This window comes from Myripristis murdjan, chromosome 9 (genome assembly GCF_902150065.1).
Source record: "Myripristis murdjan chromosome 9, fMyrMur1.1, whole genome shotgun sequence".
Classification (NCBI taxonomy): domain Eukaryota; kingdom Metazoa; phylum Chordata; class Actinopteri; order Holocentriformes; family Holocentridae; genus Myripristis; species Myripristis murdjan.
In genome coordinates, this window is record NC_043988.1 from 4,503,409 (window position 1) to 4,529,345 (window position 25,937).

Sequence of the window (25,937 nt, forward strand, 5' to 3'; positions counted from 1 at the left end):
ACTTATATCACTTTATTTAGGCTTTATTTATTGGCTACAAAGTGTCACACATCCATGACACTTACCATTACTGACCTGAGCGCGCACACACACACACACACACACACACACACTCACTGTCTCTCCGTAGGAATAATTTGAGAGACTGTTTAGGCCCCAGTCTGCACAAACACACCATTTTCCAACAGGCCACAAGAACACATGTGGACTGAAATGACAGTTTTCCCTTTTCCCTTATTTGATCATGTGTTATGTTCTGAATACACATCCATACTGTACACATGTGGATACCTGTGTGTGTGTGTGTGTGTGTGTGTGTGTGTGTGCGTACCAGGCGTGGAGGTGCTGCTGTGGTCCCAGAGGTCAGAGGTCAGTGAGCTGCCAGTCCGCTGTGAGTGCTGCCTGCTCAGCCTTCGAGCAGCTGGCCGGCCGGCCGGGTGTGTGTGTGTGTCCTGCAGAGAGAGAGAGCAGAACACACACACGTGTTTCATTTCTACTGTCAGTGTGTAGTGTTAATATTAAACTACCAGTTAATTAATATTAATATTCCATTACAGTTTTTTTTGGACTGCTTACACACTAAGAACATCTGCTTAAACCAACGTGACCAAACTTGAACTCATTGGAGCTAAACCTTCAACACAGCGTGGCCACACCTTAGACACATGTGCTGCTCTGAACTGTGTTTGCTATTCTGCAACACACTTCCTCCTCAACACCACACACTATTTCATACAGAAGACAAGTAGCAAAAGCCAAGATTTCCCTCAAACAACTCAACTTCTGCCCAAATGAGTAGATTCCTTCAGTCAGCTCTACTGTACTGTAACACAGCTGACAGCACAATACAAAATACAGCTATCAGTTTGAACAAGGTTCTCCTGTGAGCTACACATTCAAATGTCAACTTACAGGAAAGAAATGCATCCAAACTCAGAAAGACTCTGAAGTGAAATTTAACTGTATTGATGGCTAAAACTGAAATACTGTAATTCACATACAGTATTACACAGAAAAACTCAAAGGAGTTAAAAAAAAAAAAAATACAGAATATAATTTATAGGGTGAAGATGATGACAAAGTGGATCCCAGTTCCATTTTACTGGAAAAAGTGATTGAAAAAACTGTACTGTACTGTAAAGTACAGTATACTGTATACTGTATACAGTTTGGAGTTAACACCTTTCTTATTTAGTTTTAATTTTTGGTTATTTTGGAAACAGTTGTTGCTGTGAAAAAGATGCTTAATTTCTATTTTGAGCTTTGCAGAATTCTTTTAGAAGAACTAAATAAGCAGTAAAAACTAAAAGCAGTAAAAAAATGCAGTGTTTTGTGTTGAGTATGTTGTTGTGTTGCTGCTGATGTGAAAGTGTGTTCATATGATGGAAATGTGTATCCTTTTGTCATCAGAGTTACATTTTGACAAAGGATTTTGAAGTTTTGATGACAGTGTTTCAGTTTGCCATGAATGTGAACGGTTCATTTCCAGGTGTTGTGTCTTATTTGCTTGTGTTTAGAGTTTTGGCACAGTGAGCAAAGCATTTGCAAAATGAGTTCAAGCAAACAAAAAAAGCTGTAATGCCTCCACTCCCACTGGTGTCTTTCCAATCAACTCTGTGATGAGAGAGAAAAGCGGCTCGTTCCATCACACGACTGTCACATCAGGTCAGATTGAGGTCAGTGAGCCCATCTGAGCAAACACTTACCTTCAGCACAGGTGAGGTCCAGCTGTTTTCACTCGTGTGTGTGTGTGTGTGTGTGTGTGTGTGTGTGTGTGTGTGTGTCTCTTGGCACTGCTCCTCCTGAGTGTTTCAGGTGAACTGACAGGAAGCTCCTCTGCTCGCCTGTTTGTGCTCTGAGTTCTGCTGACGTCACAAAGCCTCACTGGAACGTTGCTGCTCAGCATTATGACGTCACAGCAGAGGCTCCCCTGGAGTTTACACTCTGCAGCCACAGCCTCCAACACTGGACCATTAACAATAACATTACAGTTTTTTTCAATTGCTTGAACTCATTTTGCAAATGCTTTGCTCACTGTGCCAAAACTCTAAACACAAGCAAATAAGACACAACACCTGGAAATGAACCGTTCACATTTATGGCAAACTGAAACACTGTCATCAAAACTTCAAAATCCTTTATCAAAATGTAACTCTGATGACAAAAGGATACACATTTCCATCATATGAATACACTTTCACATCAGCAGCAACACAATAACATACTCAACACAAAACACTGCATTTTTTACTGCTTTTCATTTAGTTCTACATCCCCCTTTTTGAGGAGGCAACACAACAACCAACAATGGTACGAGTCAGAGCAGGAGTAAAGGGAGTTATTTATTTACAGTAAGTTTAGTTTCTATACACACACACACACATACAAGTTTCTCTAAGTGGGGGAGGATGGAACTGACTGGTTGTGCCAAATAAATGAAGTTATTATAACAAAACCAGGCCTGACTGGACTAAGTCATGAAAATCATAAGAAAAAGGCCTGACTAACTTATCTAATAAACATGGACATCTCCAAAACAGAAACCACTACTCCTGGTGTATTTAGACATTTTTGCTCTACATGGATAAAAATGTATAGGGCACCCCCAACTTAACTAAAGTTACCAAACTCCCACCACATACCTTTACAAAACTAGTCAACCAAAAACACACAGGCTGACAGCACAACAAAAGAAAAATGAGCAACTCTTGCGGGGAGGCTCCTTTTATAGAGAGCTCTGGAGTAGGATTGGCCACAGCAAAGTCAAGATACCCAATGGGCCACAAGGACGGGGCATCACAGGTAGAAACCAATCTTATCGTTGACACCTGGAGAACGAGAACAGGGGGAGGGAGAGAGAGAGAGAAAAGCAAGAGGGAAAGAAAAGCAGGGAGAGGAAAACCACACAAACACTCAATGTGCCCCTGCTTGGCACAGAACAATACCTTTTCATTGGATTCACACATTTTTCACTTCTCACGTGTCATTTCTACGGCCCTGACTCCATTGACTTCACTATAGTCAAAAGCAAAACATCTGCTCACAGCTGATAGAAATGAGCTGCATCACTGTGAAACCACTAGTGCACCTGCATCACTGCCCTTTCCACCAATCACCATTCACCAATCAATCAGGATGCACCTACAAAAAAAGGGGCAGAAGTTGAGTTGTTTGAGGGAAATATTGGCTTTTGCTACTTGCTTTACAAAATGTAACGATGTAAATTGTCAAAAAAAAAAAAAAAATGACTGCAATACACACAGGAAAAAGTAAGGCCACAAAATCTCATCCACATCGCATACGATGTCTTCCTGTGCCTCTTTCTCTCACCGCCTTCATGTTGCAAAGTACTCAACATGGCTGACCTGGGGTCTGTTTGTAGAGCTTAGGCCCTGACTGACTGGTGTTCAGTTTTCTAAGTAAGTGCTTTCATGTGTGTGTCTCAGGTTTTCAAATTACCTGATGTGTTTTATATTTTGAACATAAGTGTTTTCCCAATGTTACCACATGATTTAATTTTTGAGCAAGGTGTCTTCTGTATGAAATAGTGTGTGGTGTTCAGGAGGAGGTGTGTTGCAGAATAGCAAACACAGTTCAGAGCAGCACATGTGTCTAAGGTGTGGCCACGCTGTGTTGAAGGTTTAGCTCCAATGAGTTCAAGTTCTGTTACGTTGGTTTAAGCAGATGTTCTTAGTGTGTAAGCAGTCAAAAAAAAAAAAAAAACTGTAAGTCATGGATATTGAATGAAGGGCTAGGTTTCTCTCTTGGTGGGAGCATGTTTCCCCCTAGTGGAGCACCGAGGCATTATCATCTTGCTACAGATGTACAGTGTCAGAAAAACATAAACTTGTGTTATCAGAAGCCTAAATTAGTTTGTTAGTTAATTTAACCACATTAAAAGAATATTAAACATAAGAATGGTCATTGTGTACACACTGTCCAATAAATACAAGTAACTTAACAGCAACTAAATTAACTAAACATACTGCCTACTAGGGTAACAGGCAAGCAGGCATATGATCCTGGACACAAGGAAACAAGAGTATGAAAAAAAAAAAATCAAAGTAAATATGAATTTGACTCGGAACAATTCTAAGTGGCCAAACGTAAACTACCACAGTGGCTGAGGTAACAGTCTGGTGAGGAGCGGCTGAACAACTGGGACTGATATACTGCTGGCCAGATGAGCTGATGGACTGCAGGTGTGGTGGCTGATCAGCAAAAGTTGACTGAGAGCCATGGCCACGACACACAGACTCAACACCAGAGAGACAAACGGGGGAGCACAGGAAACACAGCACTGATTCTTGAGAATTTGGATAAATCATGTCCCACTAAGAAAAATGCTATTTCTGCTGGAAATTTACAACATTTTAATGAATAAAAAGAATCAAGGGCATAATCAGGGGGTCCTTTGCACATTTGTAAGGTTCTTTTATAGGTTTATTTTTAATTTGTATTAATTTAATGATTATATGTTGGCCCATGGCCTATAAAACCAGTTGTCCTCGGATAGGAGATAATCATTTCAACTTGATTAAAACAACAAAAAGTAATAATTTCATTGAATAATATCTTTACCACATGAAAGAGTACATCATAATATGTATTAAAAACTACAAACGATGGGTTTTGAACAATATTTACTATTATTTTGTGGTTGCTCAAAATGTGTCCCAGATATTCGTCACCACCGTCAGATATTTATTTAAAAAATAATAATAAAAAAACTACAAGGTCATTTACATTCCTGAGGAGCCCTTTTCAAACCTTCAGCTCTACTGCATGCTTCAAGACCACTCAGGCTCCTGGAAGTTTTCTATTTTCTCTTAAATCTCTTCATATTTTTGGACACTGCTACTGTCACAACCATAACATGTCAACACCGTCACTTCTGTATAAAATATATTAAATTAGATTATGGAATAAATGTATACTTTTTAAGAAGAGGTCTGATGCAGGTAGCAACAGGGCGAAAACAAGCTGGCTAATGTGAACAACTCATGCTGATCATGTGAAAGAGCAGGTTTTTGTCACCACCGTCAGACGTCACCACCGTCAGGTTTTCTGTCTGACAGTGATGACTGAAGTCTGAAAAATGCTTATAACAGTGCTCAGGATTGTTATTTTTTGTACCAAATAGTTAAATAAAGTTGTTAAGCAAGAAGCCATTGACTTGAGTGGTATAAATTTTGGAATTGTATGTTGTAATGAGGCCACTGTCACCACCGTCAGATTAGTGTCACCACCATCAGAGGCAGTTATATTGGTTTTAAATGAATATGCTTACAATATGTTTCTTTGGTGCTGTTGAGTTATTAAAGTATTAGTCTCTTTAATACAAAAATATGTTTTTCAAATTTAAAAAAAACATTACGGTGACGGTGTTGACAAAAACAAAGTAGCCTAATAACTGGAAAAACCTATTTTATGAAAAAAATGCAAAATGAGGAGGTTCCACCGGTACATTGCTGAACAGCCAAGACCTTGGCCTATAATGATATACCTTCAGATTTTGTAATTTAACGCATTTTTTTTTTTTTTCAAAATTAAAACCTGTTTTATCCAAATTGCCAAGAATCAGTCACAGGACAATGCAAACATACTGGGAAGCTCAAGCTGAAGCCAAAAAATCAGGGCTAGTTTAGCCTTGGGATCAGACTGGGGATAGCCCACATTCTAAGTTGTTTAGTGTGAAAAAGTAACACTGTTAGCCCGCAGCTAACAGAGCTCTAAGCCCAGGCCTAAATGTAGTGTGGAAAGAGCTACAGGCTGCCAGTCATCTCCACTTTAGTCTCCACTGAGAATTAAACCACTATAAACAGAAACACACACACCCACACTGCTTTCCTTCGAGCTGACATTGATTATCTCATGGATGTGCTGAAGCTTCCTGAGAAATGAAGCAGCTTACTCATGTGGTTGATTCTAAACATGAGGGCCTAGACTGCTCATAACACATTTAGCCTGACTTCCTCATTGCTCATTTGTAATAAACCTGAAACCTGAACAAATTCACTTGAATTCACCATCCAGACATGCAAGAAAATTACCATGAAATTCACACAGTTACTGGAAATGTGTTCAATAAATAAATAAAGACAGAAAGACAGAAAGTGAAAGAAAGAGACAAAAAAGAAAGTTACAAAAAAATACAAAACCTAAAACAAAATAGAAGATTAGCAAAAGTAAAGAGTTCTAAGGGTTAAAATGTACCCACTTTGAACAGTGATTTTCTTTTAAGTGTCCCCTAAAGTTTGGTTTGGTTTGTTTATATTTCATATTTATTATTTTCATCAGTATATCCTACATTTCTTACATTTCAACACTTAAACATCTCAAATTCTCAGGCTACTTTATTGTATATACTTAGCCCTTATTGCCTTTAGTGTATATATTTCACATATTTAGTCTCTATTGTATATACTTTTAATTTTAATTTTTTAATTTTTTGTTTTTATTGATGATGCTGCTGTAACGTGTGAATTTCCCAGTCTGGGATCAATAAAGTATACCTATCTATCTATCTATCTATCTATCTATCTATCTATCTATCTATATATTTGTATAAGAAACTTTATAAAAGATACAACATAAACAACAATACATCCCATAAATACCTGTCTGTTACACAACTGTAATGAATTAAGCCATGGTCATCAGACACTCACTAGCATTAACTTAACATTAACAGACTAACAACATACACTCATGTGATATGGCTTACAGATCTATCAGACAAGAAATATCACAGAAAGTAACCACAACCTGAGAAAAAGACAAATGGAAAAAAGAGGTAGTATTCATGAAAGGCCTTGGACTGGAAAATATTGGTGTGACCCAGCTTAAATAGGCAGTCCATAGAAAATATAGATTGGCTAGGAGAAGTGATGTCAGGGCTCTTTTACACTGCTGTGGAGACAAACTCAAGATGTGTAAAGGCAGAGAACTCCAGATTTTGGATCCTCAGTAAGATACACTAAACTGAGATTGGGAGGTATGAGAATGTGGGGGGGCTGAGGAGACCAGAGCCTCATGTGGAACAATTCTGAAACTGATAATTAAATGCAAATATGTCCTGAAAAATCAGGGGAAGGGTTATTTTTAAGGAGTTATGAACAAACAAACCAATCTGGAGATGGCTGACTTGACAAACTCTGTGGACACCTAAATGAAGACACAAAAGTTACTACAAGTGATGCCATGCTGGTGACACTGAGGCTATCTTTAGCTGCTGATACAAGCCAACTATCTTACAAAGCACACTGTCTCAAATGCATTTCAGTGAGCAACTGATGGCATTTCATTTTCACACGTTTGAAGCTAGGACTGATGCTACACTAACCACTTTAACTGCTAACATTACACCTTGAGGCCAGTGGCTGCTCTCTGGCTAACTGTGACTTCCTGTGTTAGGGTTTACATTGTGCTGCCAGTTTGGCAGGATGCCTCTGATGTACACAGCATACTATTTGTAGGGCTTGTTTCTGAAGACAGTATATGGGCTCAAGTTTAGCCTGATGAGTACTAGCCCAAGCTATATTACAGTAATTAATATACAGATAAACAATAGACTGATATAACATCTCAGCTACCTCAGTGTGGATTCGTTGATGGGTTTTACCTATGCCAATATTTTTGACCATTTTAACGGTTATAGCCCTGATATGAGGTTTCAAGGACAAGGATTCATCAAGCAGAACACCAAGGAACCATGTAGAATACACATTAGTTACGGGATCTATTACAATTTTAGATGAGGAGTTAAAAATCCCTGACTTAAGACCAAAAAATATGAAGCTTGTTTTTTAATATTTAGTTTATTTGTCTTAAACCAAGTAGACAGGTAACTGAAGTTCTTTATTTAACATCTTTACGATGGTGCCAGGATCTTTATCTGAAAAGAGAAGACACATGTCATCAGCAAATAAAACTTTAGACAGCTTGTCTGAGGCATTGTGGAGGTCATTGATATCAAAAATGACAATATTCAGAGGATCGAGCTTTGTGGTACACCACAGAGAATGGGACAAAGTTTGTATTTTTTATTAATTTGATGTAAGTGCCATATATGTTGAATGTTTCTGTCTAAACCCATACTGATGTGCATATGTAATATCCCACTTATTAAAATGTTGGGTTAATCTTTGATAGACAAGCTTTTCGGTAACATTTTACAATAAGAGTACAACAATTAATGTTAGTTAATGCCGTAATAAACCTTAAGTAACAGTTAACTAACCATTAACTAATGTGTCTAAGAATCATGTACTAATGCTGCTCATGCTAAGGTATTAATTTATATGTTATTTAAGGGTTATTGTAGATATTATTAACATTAGTTAATGCCATAATAATCATTAACCAACAGTTAATTAACCATTACGGCATTAACTAACGTTAACCAATGTTAATTTTTGTACTCTTATTGTAAAGTGTTACCAGCTTTTCAAGTACTTTTGTTTTAGTCGGCAGAATGAAGAGAGCTCTATAAAGGTTGAAGACAGCTGGGTCAGCACCTTAACAAGTAGGAATAATATTAGCTATTTTATTTTCAAGAAAAACAGTTCCTTTTTCCAACGAGAAATTGAAAATGTGAGTTATTAGTTTCACAGTGTACTGATGAATGGATAGCAGCAGTTCACTGTCAGTATTATCATGCCCTGGAGAAGAATCTTTTAGGTTGATTAAGATCTCCTGAACCTCATCTTCAGTGACTGGACAGAAGTGAAAATGATCATTCATTGGAGGATTCGTAAACTGAAGGGGACTGTGTTTGCTAGATGGAATAGGCAGTTTTGGAAGTGATGTCATGTCTTTGCTTTCAGAGTTCACACACTGAGAGGACAGGGCCTGCAGCTGTGATTCACATGAACCAACGTTCTTCTCCATCTTTCTCAAGTCATCACTTTGGGCTTGAGAGAATTGAAGGCTGGATTTGTATTGATGAATCCACCAATGGGATTGGTTTGTTGTTTCTAATGTTTTCTACTTTTTTCTTGTAGCCTCCTTTGAATGTCATCTACTTAATTATTGTTGCCTTGCTATAACGCACATTGTAAATTCTGCTATAGGCATACAGAGTTTATTGTTTCATTATTGCTTGTCATATCAGTGGTTGCATGGCAGGCCTTTGACTTCAAGTTGTTCCTTCCCTGTACTCTTAGTTCTGCTTAATTTCTCTCCATGTGGTGATCAGATAATAAATGCAGTGTTTGCTGCTTATTTCTGTTCTACCCTGTGCTAACCCTGTAGCGGGCTGACTTGTTGCCGACATGAATCACCAGAGTGGTTGAGAGTCTGGGTGCGGTAAGAGAACAACTAATTCTTTGTCAACAGCTGATCCTTGTTGTTACTTTGTAATGCAAACACCATTAATTACTCAGCTTTTAGTGGTTGGATGGGGTGAAGCTTCTGGAAGTGAGAGCTTATCCTTCCTCATGACATCAACTGCATGCCAGTATTTCTGTCTTTGGGGGATGAAGATCCAGGAAAAAGAAGGCAGGAGGGCTGTGGGGCTCCTCATTAACTTTGCGTGCTGTGACCAATCAGAGCATAGCACTCAACAGTCTTATCATTTGTCTTGGAGTTGTTAGCATTTTTAAAGCTTCTGGATCCAAAGAAAAATTGATTGACTGTGTGAGAAGTGAATGGGGTTTTCCCAATTCCTTCAGATAATTTATGTAATTTGGATGTTTGTTTGTATATGAAAAAAGAACATTTCTCACATTTTTTATAACCCAAACAGGACTGGTGAAAGGAAGGACTATTTAAAAAACAACTCATGGATTTTCATATTTTCAGAGAAAATGATGAGGAGAATGATCAGGAGTTGCATACTTGGACAAAGGTTACGTCTGACCTCTGAGGCCTGTTCTGAGACCAGCAGGCCTTTTCATTTACACTGTAATGTTCATGGAGACAGTAGCCATAAGTGTTCACCTGTTTTGTTTTTTTGCATTATGTGATTTATTAGAAGACTCAATATGCTGGTCTGGGCTTCTTGTAGTATAATGGAGTCATACAAACGTTTCTGGGGGTAGAAATAATCTCATTAGCTGAAGTAAACCTCAGCGGGCAGAGCCAAAACCCCCTGGCTCATGCTGGAGCTAGCTATCACTCTTCCTACTCACTGAACCAAAGTGTTTACTTTACACACTCCATTTAAGTATCAACACTTAGCTATAGCTCTGAGGTATATGTTTAGTCAGCCTGCTAACCCTCCATCGTCATGACTGCCATGTTCATGTATATATATGAGGCGTTTTGTGTTTTTATTCATATTAACTTCAGGTTGATTGTTATATACATTCAAAAAGTCTTGTGTACATTCATTCTATTCATTATTCTAATCACTTTTGGATAGGAACTGTTTCAAGAAAGGAGGCCTGAGTTCTGCTATTCTCCACATGGGAGGAGTGACAACAGAGGATGGGCTGGGTGCATTGTGTCCTTGAGGATGCTCAAGGCCCTCAGCAGTAGTGAGCCTATGTTTACCTCCTGACAGCGAGGTTAAACCCCCTGTCTGTCAGCAGGATAAGTCAAAAAGAACTGGATGGATTAGCACAAAACCTGCTGTGAAGGTTGGTCATGTGCCAGCACAGAGCTGCTGTGCTCTGCAGGGGCTGACATCACCTGCCACCACAGAGCAGGCACCAGCCACATCTTTCACCTTTAGGAACTGTACGTTATGTAGAATGAGGGCTCACTGCAGGATTTCTGAAACAAAAATCTCTGACCCTCCCGCTGACCAAAATATATTTTTCCTTGACCCTCCTCAAGTGATTGGACAAAAGTGATTGACCCCCCCCCCCCTAACAAACATTATACTGTTTTCACTGGTGAAACAATCTTCAGTGTATAATCAATAAAACATTTTGTTCTTTTTCTTCAACTGGGTGAAGGACAATGCTCTCCAATGCCACTGTCCCATTGCTGAGTACAGTGAAATTTCCAAAGGTGCCTTAAAGGCCAGACTACACACAGATATGGGTTTCAAGGTTGGTTCTTCTTTAATTCTTCTTTTATATAGTCATGTCACAGACTCTTATCAGTAGTTTTTTTATCATTTGATCCTGATGTGTGTTTTTTACAGTTTGTGTGGTTTTATCATTTTATAGTTATTCTTAGATTTTATCTTGATTTTATTATTGCATGTTTTGCATGGGTTATTTTCTATTGGTTTTACTGGTTTTGATTTGTATGGAGGATCAAGTGAAAAGTGAAGTGAAAACAGCTGACTGATTAAGAGACACACCCCTGAACATGCGATTGGCGCACGCGACAGTGCAAACAGGTTAATTGGGGATCACAGACAGGTGTGGGGAGACGGGGAAACGCCGAGACAAGGGAGACGGCGAGGGCACCGAGCAGTGGACACACACTAACGGGAACAAACGGCTGGACCGCATCGGAGAGGGGAAGCTGTGTGGCGACGGTGTGTGGGCCGACCGAGCGAGAGAACAGCAAGGACGACCCCGACGAGCGGCGGAGGAAGAGCCGGAAAAGCATTGGTTCAACGCTCACGTAACTATATGAAAAGGAAAGCGAACCAATCTTATTGACCTGTGTGTGTGTGTGTGTGTGCTGCCATTTTGACTGAGAACCGTGATCTGAGGTCGGTTAATTTCTGTTTCCCGCAGCGGCCGCCCGAGGGAGGGACTCGGCACGCTGAGCTGCCGGACCGGAGCCGAGACCTGACGGACCCAGGAGCCCTCTGCCTTCCCTGCCCCTCAACACTCGAGTAGCGCACGTTTGTCTGGATGTAGTGGACTGGCATTGCCCCCGCGAATGTTGGAGATTGAACTGTGGACTCTTTCTTTACATGACATTTATTGGGCTGCTGTATTTGCAAGTATCCTAGAATTTTAGCCTTTTGGTAAACTCTATTTTATGTTTTATTCTGGCCTTGTTTTAGTTATTTTAACCTGTAATTTTAGCAGTTTTATTAAATTATTTAAAGTCAACCTGGTATCTGGTCCTTAACAGTGGAAACTATATTGCTGGTATAGAGGAAAGAACCTCACACTATTGTGTGTGACAGTCATATAATAGTCGTATCATAAAAGGTAATAGCTGGTGTGGAGACAAAGAACCTCCTGAAGCGAAGAGAAGGGAAGTCTCAAGTAGGCACCGTGACAAAACATCACAATGTCAAACAATTTTAAAGCTGGGCTATTAAGGCTAGGCTATTAAGGCTATTAATACAGTGATCAATGTTAGCCATTTAGTTTCACTGACTGCTGAAAACAGGTTAGTGATGTAATCCTGTGATGGGAAGAAATGATGTATCCTTCATTACTGTATGTAGATTTTTCAGGTATCTGTACTTTATTGGAGTATTTTTCTTTTACTCCCTACATTTTAATACAAATATCTATACTTGCTACTCCTTATGTTTTCAGAACAGACTCATTAGTTTTACACCATTCATAGAGAATTAGTGATTATTATTATTTTTGCATTGTGCACCTTTCCAACATCAGGACCCATTTCTACCCAAAAGGATGGGACAGTAACACATAGAAAAGATGATCCCTTGGTGTATCCATCCTTATCTGTCCATATCATGCACACCAAGTGAAACAAGGCGAAACAGACAAGAGAGGGAGACTCGACTGTGGACAAGTGGCATCTGGTGAATGTGACAGGGAATAGCAACATGGATGAAAGTGAACCAGCCAACTTTGCTGGTGGAGCAGATTCACAGCAGCAATCAACAGAAACAGCCATAGAAATGTCCTTCAGAGGGCTACTTTTTCCTTTTTATTTTCTACATTTATATATTTATTTTAGACATTTCAGAGCCAATGCTTTTTACATTTTGTTGCACTTTGCAAATTCAAGGAAATGTATTTGAGCTCCTATAATATAATTGAGGCAGTGTGGGGTCTCTCTCGGTCTCTCTCTCTCTCTCTCTCTCTCTCTCTCTCTCTCTCACTCACTCTGTCTCACACACACACACACACACACCCATCCTTGTGTGGTGCGAGTCTAAATGAATGCACTGCACAGAGTTGCGGGCAGCAAAACTCATCAGATGAGTAGTTTATACGGTATCCGGTGCCTGTCCAGCTTCCCTGTTTATATTTGAGAGATAGAGAGGGCATGTCTATATAAGATTTTATTACTTTATGAAGTGTGTGTACTTGTGGGGTGGAGTGGAGTGAGTGTCATCTTAGGATAAAGGGTCAGACCAAACCCACATCTGTAAATACACGCCTTTCATTTCTTTTTCTTTTCTTCCAGCGCACGATGCGCTTTTACGCACAGAGCAGCAGCAGCAGCAGCAGCAGCAGCAGCCCGGAGCATCGACCCAGCAGTGTCCGGTATTCAGTAATCCTGTGTGCGTCATGGCACTCCGCTTCTACCACCTCATCCCTCCGGTCCTGCTCCTCATCCTGGCTATAGTAGGAATTCTGCTGGTCGTCCTCCCAGCTGAAGAAATGAAAGCGCCTCCTGAGAGCATGGTCAGTATAACAGCTGTCCTTTGTAACACTGATGCGCTCTTGATCATCGGTGTGTGCCGGCGCACCATGCTTCAGCAGCTTAGGGTACCAAAAATAGTTACCCGGTCAACTAAATAGGATGCTTTTTTTTTTTTTTTTTTTTTTTTTTACCATTAGGGAAATACACCTGCCGTGTCCAAACACCGGGGAAAATAGCAATAACGTTTTCTATGTGTGTATACGCTTTATTATGCATCTCACGACTGTTATGTAATGCATTTGGTTAGGATAACCATCCATGCTTTATAATGGCAAGCAAACTATGGTTTACTGTGCCTACCATTCCTGGGTTTGGGTGGTATGGTTACTTTTAAAGTACCATTGTAATATTTCGTGTTACTTATTAAATCTAACATTAGTGTAATTTTCATTTTCGATATTTAATGCAATTTTATTTTTTCCCTTTATTTTGTTATCAGAGAGATGAATGGTGGGAATTAATTCCTCATTCACTCCTTACTCAATATTAATAATTTTTTGCTTTAATTTGGTTATCAGTCAGTGCCTTAGTAAAACCATGGTATTGTATTTTTAAGAGTAGTATTACACTAATCATAGTTATCATGCCATATATCATATCATCAGTTCTGCCAAGTACCATGGCAGAACTGTGTCTGTGTGTTACTACATAAAAACCACTGCAGGAAACTAGAGTAAATTTTCATCATTATGATTATGCAACCCACATCAAATATCAGTGACAATGTAATTAAAAGTAACACAGGCTGAATTATAATCTGTAATTGCATAACTGATTGTATGCCAGTTAAGAAACTCACAAACTTTTTCATTTGAAAGATCAGGAACACATTTTTGTTGTTCAAGAATGGTTTTCTCTTGTCTGTTAGGTGCGGTTTGGTTAGCAATGAAACCAAAAGTCCTCCACATGTGTTCCCTCTCTGAGAAAACTTCCACACATTGGAAATAACAGTGAAATTAAGACTTTTCATTTTATTGGGCATTGCTCTGGAATAGCCTCAAGGACTCCTGCAGGTCCCAGGACCAGCTGCCTAGTCTGCCCATCCCTTCATGACATGAGAAAGACGATTTAGGAATTCAAGAGCTTTGGTTGTTGTAAATGACTGCATATCATCTGTTTGTACTAAAATATGTCACAATATGTTGCATGGAACGGTGGCCTTGTGAATAGAGAAACTGCTGTACTTTTTTTTTTTTTTTTTTTTTTTTTTTTTTGGCCGTAATGCCAACCTCAAAAGGAAGTTCACAAAGGAAGCTGTTACTGATAAGAGCAGAATGTGGCACACATGAAAAGAAAGAAAGGTGGAAGGAAAGAAAGAAAGAAAGGTGGAAAGAAAGGGATAGTGTGAGATAAAAGTAGCTGTGTCCCTCTTTCACATGGGTTTCTCTCAGAGGATAAATTATTAATCTCTTATTAATCTCTTATTAATCTCGCAAACACTGAATGGTCAAATGAATGGTTCTTGTTCTGCAAAGCACTGTTTTCCCTTCGGAGGGTGAACACACCTTTATGGTTTGAAGTTGCCATTTCAAAGCCGCATTAAGAGAATCCATTTGAAGTGTCTTCAAAAGAACACAGAAAGAGGGCATAGGGTGATGTTGCCTTTGAACCCTGTTCACAGATCAGTTTTCTGACATGAAAACAGTGTTGACCCAATCCCTTTTCAAATGAATAGATAGTGTGGGTTCAGGTTAGTCTTAAGGTTAAGTTAAACAAGTGAAAATATTTGATTAAGGTTATAACAAATAGTTTTGATATTGGCCTTTGAAAAGCCATTACAATCAAAACAAAAGCTAATACATATTGATGGGGTTTGCAGTTTCATTCACTTTTTGTTGTCCAATTCATGCAGCCTTGCTCTGTTTTGCACATATCTTTCTGTGGTATGAACACTTTGCAAGGATGTGGCTACTGCATGTGTTTATAGTCACATGCAGTAGCCACAGCTACTTACAGCTTATGGCTCCCACCATAAGCTCTCAATAGCTTTTAGGGAGACCAATTTCACATACAACAATGTAAAGAAGCAATATGTAATGTGGAATAAGTGTGTGTGTGTGTGTGTGTGTGTGTGTGTGTGTGTGTGTGTGTGTGTGTGTGTGAAATAAACCTCAATCAATCATAAATACATATATACTTGCTGTGGCTGCTCCTCTTTTCACATCATTTATGTAACTAACCAGAAGCTTTTACCGCATGATGTCTCTTTGTGGCTCCCCAGGTGCACTTGTCCATAAACACTAATCCCAGGTCATGTTTTGATGTGAATCTAACCTTAAAGGGATAGTAAACCCATTTTGAAAAATGTGTTATTATTTCATTCCCCCCTGCTGTTCTGTAGGACAGTAGTGGTGCTATCTTCCTCTCATTGTTACTGAGTGCTGGATACTGGCTGGATGCTCCAATGCTAACTGTTAGCCACTGAGGTGGACTTCCCCCCAGCTAATGTTCTGAAAAATAACTGCTTTAATCCACTCAAATTGTGGAAGTAGAAGTGGAAGACCAATGTCAAACTGAAATATTGGTATCAAGGTGAATTAACAATCAATTTATGAATTCACCATGAAGCATTGTGTCTGTTTCAGTATGGAATTGTCCTGGATGCTGGCTCCTCCCACACCTCCATGTATATCTACAAATGGCCGGCCGATAAACAAAATGGCACTGGGATTGTCACCCAGCACAGCGAGTGTGATGTGAAAGGTGAGCACCTTACAGACCAGAGAGACATATTGCTGCCTTGCCCAGGGCTCCAGTGATGTGGCTTTTTACCAAGACCTGGATTGTTCAAAGCACCGGCATTGAGTCAGCACACACAAAGGATGATATGAGCCCTGCTCAGACTGAATTAGTTGCCCAAACCATGTTTGAGTTTTAATACTAACACAGAGTGTTTGCAATTTCATGAGTGGCTACCTGAGGCTGCTTAAAGCAATACAACTCCTAAAATAGTATAGCCTCCTCTGTCAGCCTCCTCATCAGTCATGGTCAGGAAAATATAGGCAGGTTGAAAGGCACAGAACAAAAGTGTTTACCTCAGGGTATTTTTTTCTTCTCACTTTATTGTACAAAGGCATTTGACCAATCCAGTATCAAATATAGGCATGGAGCGCCAGCAGCAGCCTTGGCATTTCTTCATTATTGCAGTGCCCATTATTTGGGCTCTCTATCAATATATTTCCTTGTTGCGCCACATCAGCCCTTGCCTTATTGTGTTCTTATGCTGCTGTCTGCTATTTACTAACACTATCTAGTTGCTTCATTTTGTTATTAATTACAAAGCTACAATGTGCACCTGAGCTGCTTCAGACCAAAATGTACAGTGCTTCCTTTAGTCAGGTCAAATCTAGGTTGGTTCACACTGCATGAGCAGCTAGCTTTCTGCTGGTCTGTAATCATGCCGACAGAGACCACTTCCTCAACAGGGTCTCAGCCTGTTTTTTTTTTTTGTTTTTTTGGTTCACACTCGAGAGCCGTTGCTAGTTTCACACCTGCCCAAATGAACCGCATGCACCAGAGTTTGAATCAACCAGACTAAACAAGGCATGTGTGGAAACACTCGTAGTGTAGCTGGTCCTATAAGGCTCAGGCTTGGAAGACCTGGAACAGGCTCAAGATTATCAGCTTTCTGCAGGTAATATCAAAAGATGAGGCCTTCCTTCCACTGAGGGTCTTAGTTTTCAGCTTTGGTTGCAAAGCTGTTCCAGCCTTCGCAACTGTGGTGAGTATGCAGGACTGTGGATGATTTTGGTGTGCAACTGGCAGGCAGGATGTCCCCTTGTGGGGATGTTTGCAGGATCAAAGAAGCTGTCTTCTGAGTGGTAGCTACAGTTGGTCTCAGATCACTCCGACCACATCAGACCTACAGTCACTTTGAGTCTCACATGTGCAGCAGGTTAAATCCAGGCCTGAAGCCCAGTACTCAAAACGACCTGCAGTTATCTCTGTGTCAAATAGGGACCCATCCAGACCTGTAAATATAAGGCCTGTGACCTGACCTGTGATTACACACATAGGCTGCAGGAGCCCTGGTAGTTCACCAGGTAGTGTGTGCACCACTTATCAAGTCCTTGCTTCAGCGACCTGGGTTCAAATCCAGGCCCAGAGCCCTTGCTTTGCTGCATGTCATCCCCTCTCTTTCCCCTGCCTTTCCTGTCTCTCTCTACTGTCACTATCAAAGGAAGCAGAAATGCCAAAAAAAAAAATCTTAAAAAAAACCCACACACACAGGCTACAGAGTCGCTCACTTTAAAGTGCTTTATTTTCAATTACGCAATCATGATCATAAATCATAATTAAGAGCATTTGGCAGAATCAGTCCATACTAATGTTCTGATGACGACTCAGTTGTACACCTTGTAACAGTGTGCAACATAATCTAAAGTTTCATCGTAATACACTCACCTAATACCCACTTGCATTTACTTCATTTTTCCCCGTGCCCGGAATTCATCATGGAAGCTTCGTCAGTAATGTTACTTGTTATAGGTCACTAGTTACACATTTAATTAGATCATGCACACCGCTGGCTGGCATTAGTTTTAGTGTTTGCCAGCAACCTATAAATTGGTGTCACTGATAGTGATGACTCCACAAGGATTTTATTTGAACAAAATGTAAAAACGCTCAAGTCATCTAGACGAGTTGTAGTGTCGGACCGCCATCTCTTCGATATGGAGGAAAAGCAGTATTACTTCCTACCTCCATGACTAATGTGTTCCATTGGGGAACTATATATGTATATCTATCTATCTGTCCATCTGTCTATCTGTCTACCTATCTGTCTGTCTGTCTGTCTAACTGTGTATGTATAATTAGTTTTACCTTCTGTAGATATAGCGTTCACTGAACAATGGTAATAGCTGTGTATCCACTACTGATGCTAAATATGACAGCTCTGGGCTCGGCACACTGGAGGATTTCAGTTCCTCTGTTGTGTCTGGACACACATATGTGCACACACCTCACACAGACACATCCGTCTGTATACACAGTTATCTCTAATGTTGTGCTCACTTGTTTTGTAATCACTTTCTTGCACAACAAAAAGTGATATGTCATTTGGCGTTGACTTCCTGCAGCAGTGCATACATTTCAGAGCTATAGAGGTGTTTTTTGTTTGATCAGGTTCTGTGTGAGCACACGGCCCTGCAGGCTCATGCCCTTTTGTGGGGGCTGGCAGTGTGTCTACCTATGCTAATTAGTTTTTACAAAGGCAGTGGGATTCATCAATATGACAACACAGGTGCAAACGATTCTGTGGTTTAAGAGCATGTCATTAATCCAACATAGACTTTTCTGAGGACCTTTCTTAGGAAGAATTTTAAGATTATTTAAGAAGATATTTAAGAAGATATTGGTGAATGAGACCCATTTTGGGCCCATATTGGTGAATGCTTCACTGGGAGTTTATGAATGAAGTAGATCGAAACCGTAAAACAACATGGTTTGAGTGCATACACAAAGCTGAATATTTGATGCTAAAAAGCACAAACATTTAGTGTTTTCAAGAGAATTCTTGTATTCTTGTCCAGGTGGAAACGTCTTTGAAACAGCAATTAGACTATCATGAGACATTAAAACTCTCCACTAAAACCAAGATTAATGAAATTCTTGTTAGCAGTTCTTTAAAGTAAGGAGGCCCACCTAATTATTCAAGGGTAGGGGGACTCATTAAAAGAACTGACAAGCTGAAACTTTAATTGTCAATGTTAGTTTTACAGACTTGGCAGTGATGAGGGGGGAACCCCAACCATGTCTCAGGTAAACAATTAATGAAAGACCTAATATCGGCCTATGAAAAACTGACATATCTGTCCTAATATAACCTATTGATAGGGACACCTTAACCCCAAGAATGCCCTTCCATTGTCCTGGTAGAAAGGACTGTCTGACTCTCACTTCCTCTCTTCCTTTTAAAGGATGAGTTCTTCATATGTGCTCACTGAATCATAACAACACAGAAGTGATGCCAAAAAATTGCCTAGTATAAGATTTTTGGTTCCTGGTTGGTCTGTTTCCTCACCATTCGTACCTTCTTGGTGCCAGTTGTTCCTCTTGTGATTTCAGTTTGCTTTCTGTTTGACACGGTTTCCTTAGAAATGCCCTTTTCTGGGGGTGGAAGGAAAGGCCAGGGTGGAAGGCCAGGTCAAGTTCTTGCTCAAGTTCTAAGCTGAACAATTGTATCTCTCACTGTCAAGGTGGAGGAATATCTAGCTATGCAGGCAATCGCAGTGGTGCAGCGCAAAGTCTGGAGCCGTGTCTCAAACAGGCTATGAAGGATATCCCCAAATCCAAACACCACCTGACCCCAGTCTATCTTGGAGCCACTGCAGGCATGAGGCTCTTGAGGTCTGTATAAATTGCCATTAACACAGGGTATTAAACAGTTTTTCCTCAATCATGCATGGCATAAAATGCTTTACTCTGCTCTTCTAATAGTGAAACCGATCCCACAGAAGCGCAGCAAATACTAAAAGAAGTTGGCGACAAACTGCGATCTTACCCGTTCAGCTTCCGTGAGGCTACCATCCTTAACGGGCAGCAGGAGGGGGCGTATGGCTGGGTCACAGTCAACTACCTGCAGGAAAACTTCATTAAGGTACATTAAGGAAATCAGCTGTGGAAATTAAATCTGAACTGGCTATTTTTTTGATGTAAAGTTCCAAGCTGTCTTGTCAGCCTTAGAAAAGATTGCCTTGTCCTCTCTCAGTGACATACTGTAGATTCATCCCAATCGTTCAGATGAAATTCTAGTGTCACATGGGAACTCTGGTAGGAAATATTCGCCACACAGAAAGTCATAACTCAAAAGTTAAAGGGGAAAACACTTGAACATTGTTTAAAAACTGATACTGGTGAAGTCTATCAGGCAGACTATTACAGATATTTAGTGGTATTAAGGCATTCCAGGGGTTTTAGTTTACCCACTTTCCTTCAACTTGTCTTGGCCACTTGTGATTGCCTACATTTCCCAGAATGCCTTTAAATTACCAGCAGAAAAAGGGGCATGAACTTGTTGCTTTCAATCAAGGTGGATATGTAGGCATATATATATTTTAGCAGTATGATTAGTAGCTATTTTTAAGAAAGTGTTTTAAAATGGGCTTTTAAAACTCAACATGGGAGTATTTTTTTTTATCTTCCCATCTCCACCCTGATTCTTCTGTCTTGACTCTTCTGTTTGGCACACAGTATGGTTATGTTGGTCATTGGATCAGTCCTGACAGAGCAACAGTTGGAGCCTTGGATTTAGGCGGTGCTTCCACTCAGATTACCTTTGAGACCTCAGACAAGCTGGAGAACAAGGACAACACAATGGAGTTGAAGCTGTATGGACGGAAATATCACCTCTACACCCAGAGCTTCCTGTGTTACGGCCAAGACCAGTTCCTACGCAGGCTGCTGGCTCACCTCATCAGGGTAACATTCTCAGAGAACAAAGTCAAACCGCAGCTCTTATGAAGAGAAAATATCATTGCTAGCAAAGAGCCACTAGACAGGTGCCGGTCAATCTTGACTGCAACTGCTCTACCAGACATTGTCTACTTTAGTTTATTTTCTCATTCCTATTTCCTATGCCTGTGGTGCAAGTTTGGTATTTTTCAGCCCGATCTGTATCAAAATGTTGATACACATATTTTATCAACAGAATTTGAAATGATCACATGCCAAATGTGAGTAAAAATGAATTCTGGTGGGTAAAATTGTAAAATTACCAGCCAACGTGGTGGATGAACTTGATGAATCAAGCTCTTCATAGGTTATAAATATTACAGCGTTTGTTTGGGGCATGGTGGAGCATTCTCATTTTCTCATTCTCAAGTTTTTAAGTTAAGGCTTTTAGAATGGTGGGGTTGTGCTATGTATGATCAAAATTTTGGTAATCAATATTTTATGATGGCCTGGGTATAAAAATACCAAACCTATTCTTTAAAATCATACTTTGCTGGTGAGTGATTTAAATGGTGCTGTTTTTTGGAACCCTAAAATACAGATAAGTGTTTTAGAAAGGTGTTGGGCCACCACAAGCTGGGCTTCAGTGCACCAGTCTAAAGGGGTATGTGAGACCACGGTCAGTGGAGTGCTAAAGCTGGACTAAACAGAGTAAAATGAACAGCTGTTAATGGGACTTTTCAAGAAAATCTGCTCTCTGTTATTTTTTCTTTACTGTGAATTGGTGAATATTACCAGACACTGGATAAGAAAAAAAATGCAATACACTAAAACGCCCTTTTCCTCTAGTTATGCAATCAGTCCTTACCACATATCCTCAGTGCTAGTGGACATCTTCTGAAATTTCCAAATGTGGAAAAAAGTCATCATTATCAAATGCATGATTTTTTTTTTCCATAAAAAGTAGCCAGTTTGTACAAAAAACATCAGTGTTGGCTACATGTTCAGTAATGTATTGCAAATACATCAAAAACATTTATAGTACAACTGATTATGTATTATACAAAATGGCTATTCATATAGATTCTCTAGGCATTGAGAACATTAGGAAGTTAAAGAAAAGGTTTCATAGCCTATCAAATCAATATTAATCTTTTTGTCTGATATTAGGGGGGCATCTGAAAACTAGTGTGGGATGTTCTTTAAAGACAGGAGGTAGAGTGGGATCTGAACTTAGGATGTGCCAATGTTTTTTCATGATACAGTCAAATTCTTTCCCCGAGAGAAAAGTACTACAAAAAACAATGTACCTTGTCTTGTCCTTTCTCTGGGGGTCAGCCATTGTTTCTGAGTCAAACCCTTGTAGCCTACTGGTCTGCTGCCTTTTGGGTCCAATGTTTCAGATAGCCACACTATCTCAATTTCATATCAAAGATGTGCAACATATTGTCAAAATCTAAATCCATACTGCAGTAGTAGCCAGCTAATCTGGCTAGATTTTGGAAACTAGCACTATTAGGCCATGATAAATGTTTTTATGATGCACAGAGGTGCTGGACTTGCTCAGGTAGAGCTTGCCACCTCAAGTTTTCAAATTGGCTGCCAAGTGAATAAGGTCAATAGCATTTAGCCCCATTGACCACTATATTCTCTACTCCATTCAGAAAGTGCTCAGCACTGCTCCCAGGGCCAGTCAGATAGTAATCAGAAGGTTCTGGGTTTGATCCTAAGCTTCTCCTGTTGTTGAGCAAGACCTCTAATCCTCCTGAATGAGTAGCCGCCTTGCATGGCAGCCTCTGCCATCAGTGTATGAACAAGGAGACGTACTTTGTGAAGTGTGTTAAGTAGCTGGTGTATTTGTAAAGAAATATACAAATTCAATCTATGTGCCATTTTAGAACAATGTGTCATATGCTGTATTTTTAATCCATAGCTGCACCATCAGAGCAATGTTTTTTCCCCTCTTCTCAGACTCAAGGTACAAGAGGCAAAGTGTTTCACCCCTGCTATCCAGCACAGTTCAGTGATACCATCAAGCTCGGGGAGAATGTGTTCGACTCACCATGCACTGACAAGTACAAGCCGGCAAGTTTTGATCCGCAGCAGTCAGTGACAGTAGAGGGCGTTGGGGATTACCAGCACTGCCTGGGGAACGTTTCAGCGTTGTTCTCCTTCAAAAACTGCTCTTTTTCCAAATGTTCCTTTGATGGAGTCTACCAGCCTGATGTGAGAGGCAGCTTCATGGTGAGGAACCCCACTAAAAAAACAAAAACTATGGGTCTTTTCCACTTTGTCCTTCCCCAGTATCCTGTTTTAAATGATCCCGTCTCTTATCTCAAACCTATCCTTTTGCGAATCTGTTTGAAATATTATGTAGACAAGACACCGTCAAAATGCCGTTTTCTCATGACTTGCCTGAGACAAACCTGCCTTCCTTAAAGTACAGTCACATCTCAGTTGTCTACAAGTTTATTACAAATTCCCCTTTTATACATTAATTGTATTCCAAAGCCCATATTTGTGCTTATACATTTTCTGTAGGTTTGTTCAGGATAAACTCAGGGAAGAGGGACAGTTTGACAGTTAATTCGGTCTGCAGATCAGGAGCCAGGATCTCTGTGTTTTAAGAGATACAGGGTTTTATGGTACTGAAAATATACTATTGCTATTGGTTAGAGGTTAAATGATCGGTGAACTGACCAATCATAATTGTAGTGTGGACACTACAATTGTGTAAAAACTATGCAATATTAGCTCAGCTTTCAAAGTTATCTAGGAAACAAAGGTCTCTGTTCATCCCATTCTCATGCTGTACTGTGTTGTTTGTAATTATGAAATAGTGTTAGGTACATGACTAGGTACACGACCACATCACACACATAGGAAGATGAAATGAAGACGCTTTAGGTATCAGCTTTAAGAATGTCGGTGATTAAAAGGATACTTCACCCATTTTGAAAAATGTGAACCAAAGACGGGTGAATGACTGCCTCTGGATCACATCAATGTCTTTTCCGTGCACAGGCATTCTCAGCCTTTTTCTTCACTCATGACTTTCTCAAGCAAGCCACCGGTCTCCCTGTCATGTCGCCCTCCCAAATGGAGAAGGCAACACAGATTGTCTGCAATATGACCATCGCTGAGGTACAGCACAGAGCTCTATCAGACTACTGCCTATTACAGCAAAATGTAGAGAGTTTGGTTGTATAGTTACTCAGGTTTTATAGAAGTAAACATGGTGCTGAAATATCCTCATTAGTTGCTCTGTGCTTCCCTGGGCTGCTAATCCACACTCATATTTGTGTCTCTCCAACAACTCCCCAAATAACAGCTCCCAAAATAACACTTTTAGCACGTAAATTAAAATAGATTATGGCAATATTGTAATTCCATTTTTTGTGCATGATTACAATTATTTATTAAAGTACTAATAGGTCACTTTTCCCGGTGCATGGCTACTATATGGAGATTTTCTACAGATGCTATCTGCTGAATCTTCTTCAGCAAAAAGAAATGAGCCATTTAATTTCCTTGAGAAGTAAGTCCTATTGGTTTTCATATTGGTATGATCCACTTTGTTCACATTCATTTATGTGTGTTATTAGTGTTATTTTGGGAGCTCTTTTGCTACGGAAGTGAATGCAGAGATGCAAATATAGTATTCTTGATTAGCAGCCCATGGGAGCACAGAGCAACTAATGAAGATATTTCACCATCATGTGGACTTGTCATATAATGCCCAGGTAATTATACAATCCAAGTTCATTTTTGCTTTAAACAGAGCCTCTTGGACATGTTTATACTCCCAAGTGCACATGGGACACAGCCACAGATGAGAAATAGTCCCAAAGACTCCTGTGAGACGATTTTAGTTGTTGATTTGTTCTAAAATTTAGAACTGTAAACACTGTGTGTGAGAGTGGTAAGAGTGAGAGCTATGATTATAGTCATTCTTATTCAGTCTCTAATTGTAATTATTTCTAGTGAATGAAATTACAGTCATATTAAACTCTCCATCGTGCTAGTCATTACAACATCAGCAGCAGCCACAGGATTGTGGCTTGATCCAATTTTCAGAGCTTGCAATCCAATTATGAGCACAAGAAAGCTCTCTGGCAGTTAATTCCAAGAGGCGTAAAAGCATAACAAAAGGATTTTTTCATAATTTCTGTCTCTGTCTATACAGATGCAAACAAAGGTACAAAGCAAGCCCAAGTACTTGAAGAATTACTGTGCTGTCTCCAGCTTCATGAAGGTTCTCTTAGTGGATGGCTACCGTTTTGACGAGCACTCTTTCCATCGCATCTCTTTTGAGAAAAAGGTGAGGCGGTAAAAAGGAATGGGGATGTCAAACAATAAATTCAATACTTTTGCTTCTCACGTGCTAGGATTTCAGTCAGGATCTTTTTTCACTGTGCAAGTGAGAGAGAAACGTTTTAACGCCAATGTTAAGGTGTTAACAGTTTTCTCAACAGCTTTGACGCCAGTGGGTTTGCTGTGGTTTCAGCTGGTGCTTTCTGGTACTTTTGCAGGCAGGAGGCACATCTATAGGCTGGGCTCTGGGCTACATGCTGAGTCTGAGCAGCATGTTGCCAGAACAGAGCCTAAGCCTGAGAATGGCTCTACCTTCTGGGCCCTGGGCTGGCATCCTCTTCATCTTCATCCTCCTCCTCTTCGTTTCACTGGGATACATTCTGTTGAAGGCCTGTCGAAGGAACAAGGACGGCAGAGACTTGGCGTGAGAGAAAAGTCAGCGTACACCAGTCTGCCTGAAAACTTTCAGTTGCTTTTGAAATAAAATCAAGATCTAGTTATTTGCTTGTTTATCTGGTTATTTGCTTGTTTTCTCTGCATTAAAGGGATAGTCCACCACCCATTTTGAAATATGTAGCTGTTCTGTAGGACAGCAGTGGTGCTATCTTCCTCTCAGTGTTACTGAGCGCTGGATACTGGCTGGATGCTCCACATGCTAACTGTTAGCCTCCCGACACTGAGGTGGACTTCCCCCCAGCCAACACCCTTAAAAATAACCACCTTAATCCACTCAAAGAAGG

The 25,937-nt window shown here is 40.0% G+C and overlaps 1 protein-coding gene and 1 long non-coding RNA gene across 3 annotated transcripts; both read left to right on the plus strand.

Moving 5' to 3' along the window:
* Positions 1-3,273: 3,273 nt before the first annotated feature.
* Positions 3,274-10,801, plus strand: LOC115365792 (uncharacterized). The gene is made up of 4 exons (XR_003928789.1): positions 3,274-3,419; positions 8,829-8,967; positions 9,256-9,309; positions 10,367-10,801. It is a non-coding gene; the product is annotated as an uncharacterized LOC115365792 (long non-coding RNA).
* A 2,189-nt stretch (positions 10,802-12,990) lies between these two features.
* On the plus strand, positions 12,991-25,688 carry LOC115365347 (ectonucleoside triphosphate diphosphohydrolase 2-like). 2 transcript variants are annotated; one of them, XM_030060313.1, is made up of 9 exons: positions 12,991-13,469; positions 16,074-16,191; positions 19,689-19,839; positions 19,930-20,089; positions 20,683-20,910; positions 22,855-23,127; positions 23,908-24,027; positions 25,070-25,204; positions 25,420-25,569. In XM_030060313.1, exons 1-9 carry the CDS (start codon positions 13,353-13,355, stop codon positions 25,432-25,434), a joined length of 1,317 nt encoding a protein of 438 aa, XP_029916173.1. In that variant the 5' UTR covers positions 12,991-13,352; the 3' UTR covers positions 25,435-25,569. The 2 variants fall into 2 exon arrangements, with proteins under 2 accessions (XP_029916173.1, XP_029916172.1); XM_030060312.1 differs by having other exon boundaries at positions 12,992-13,469; positions 25,416-25,688.
* The last annotated feature ends 249 nt before the right edge of the window (positions 25,689-25,937 follow it).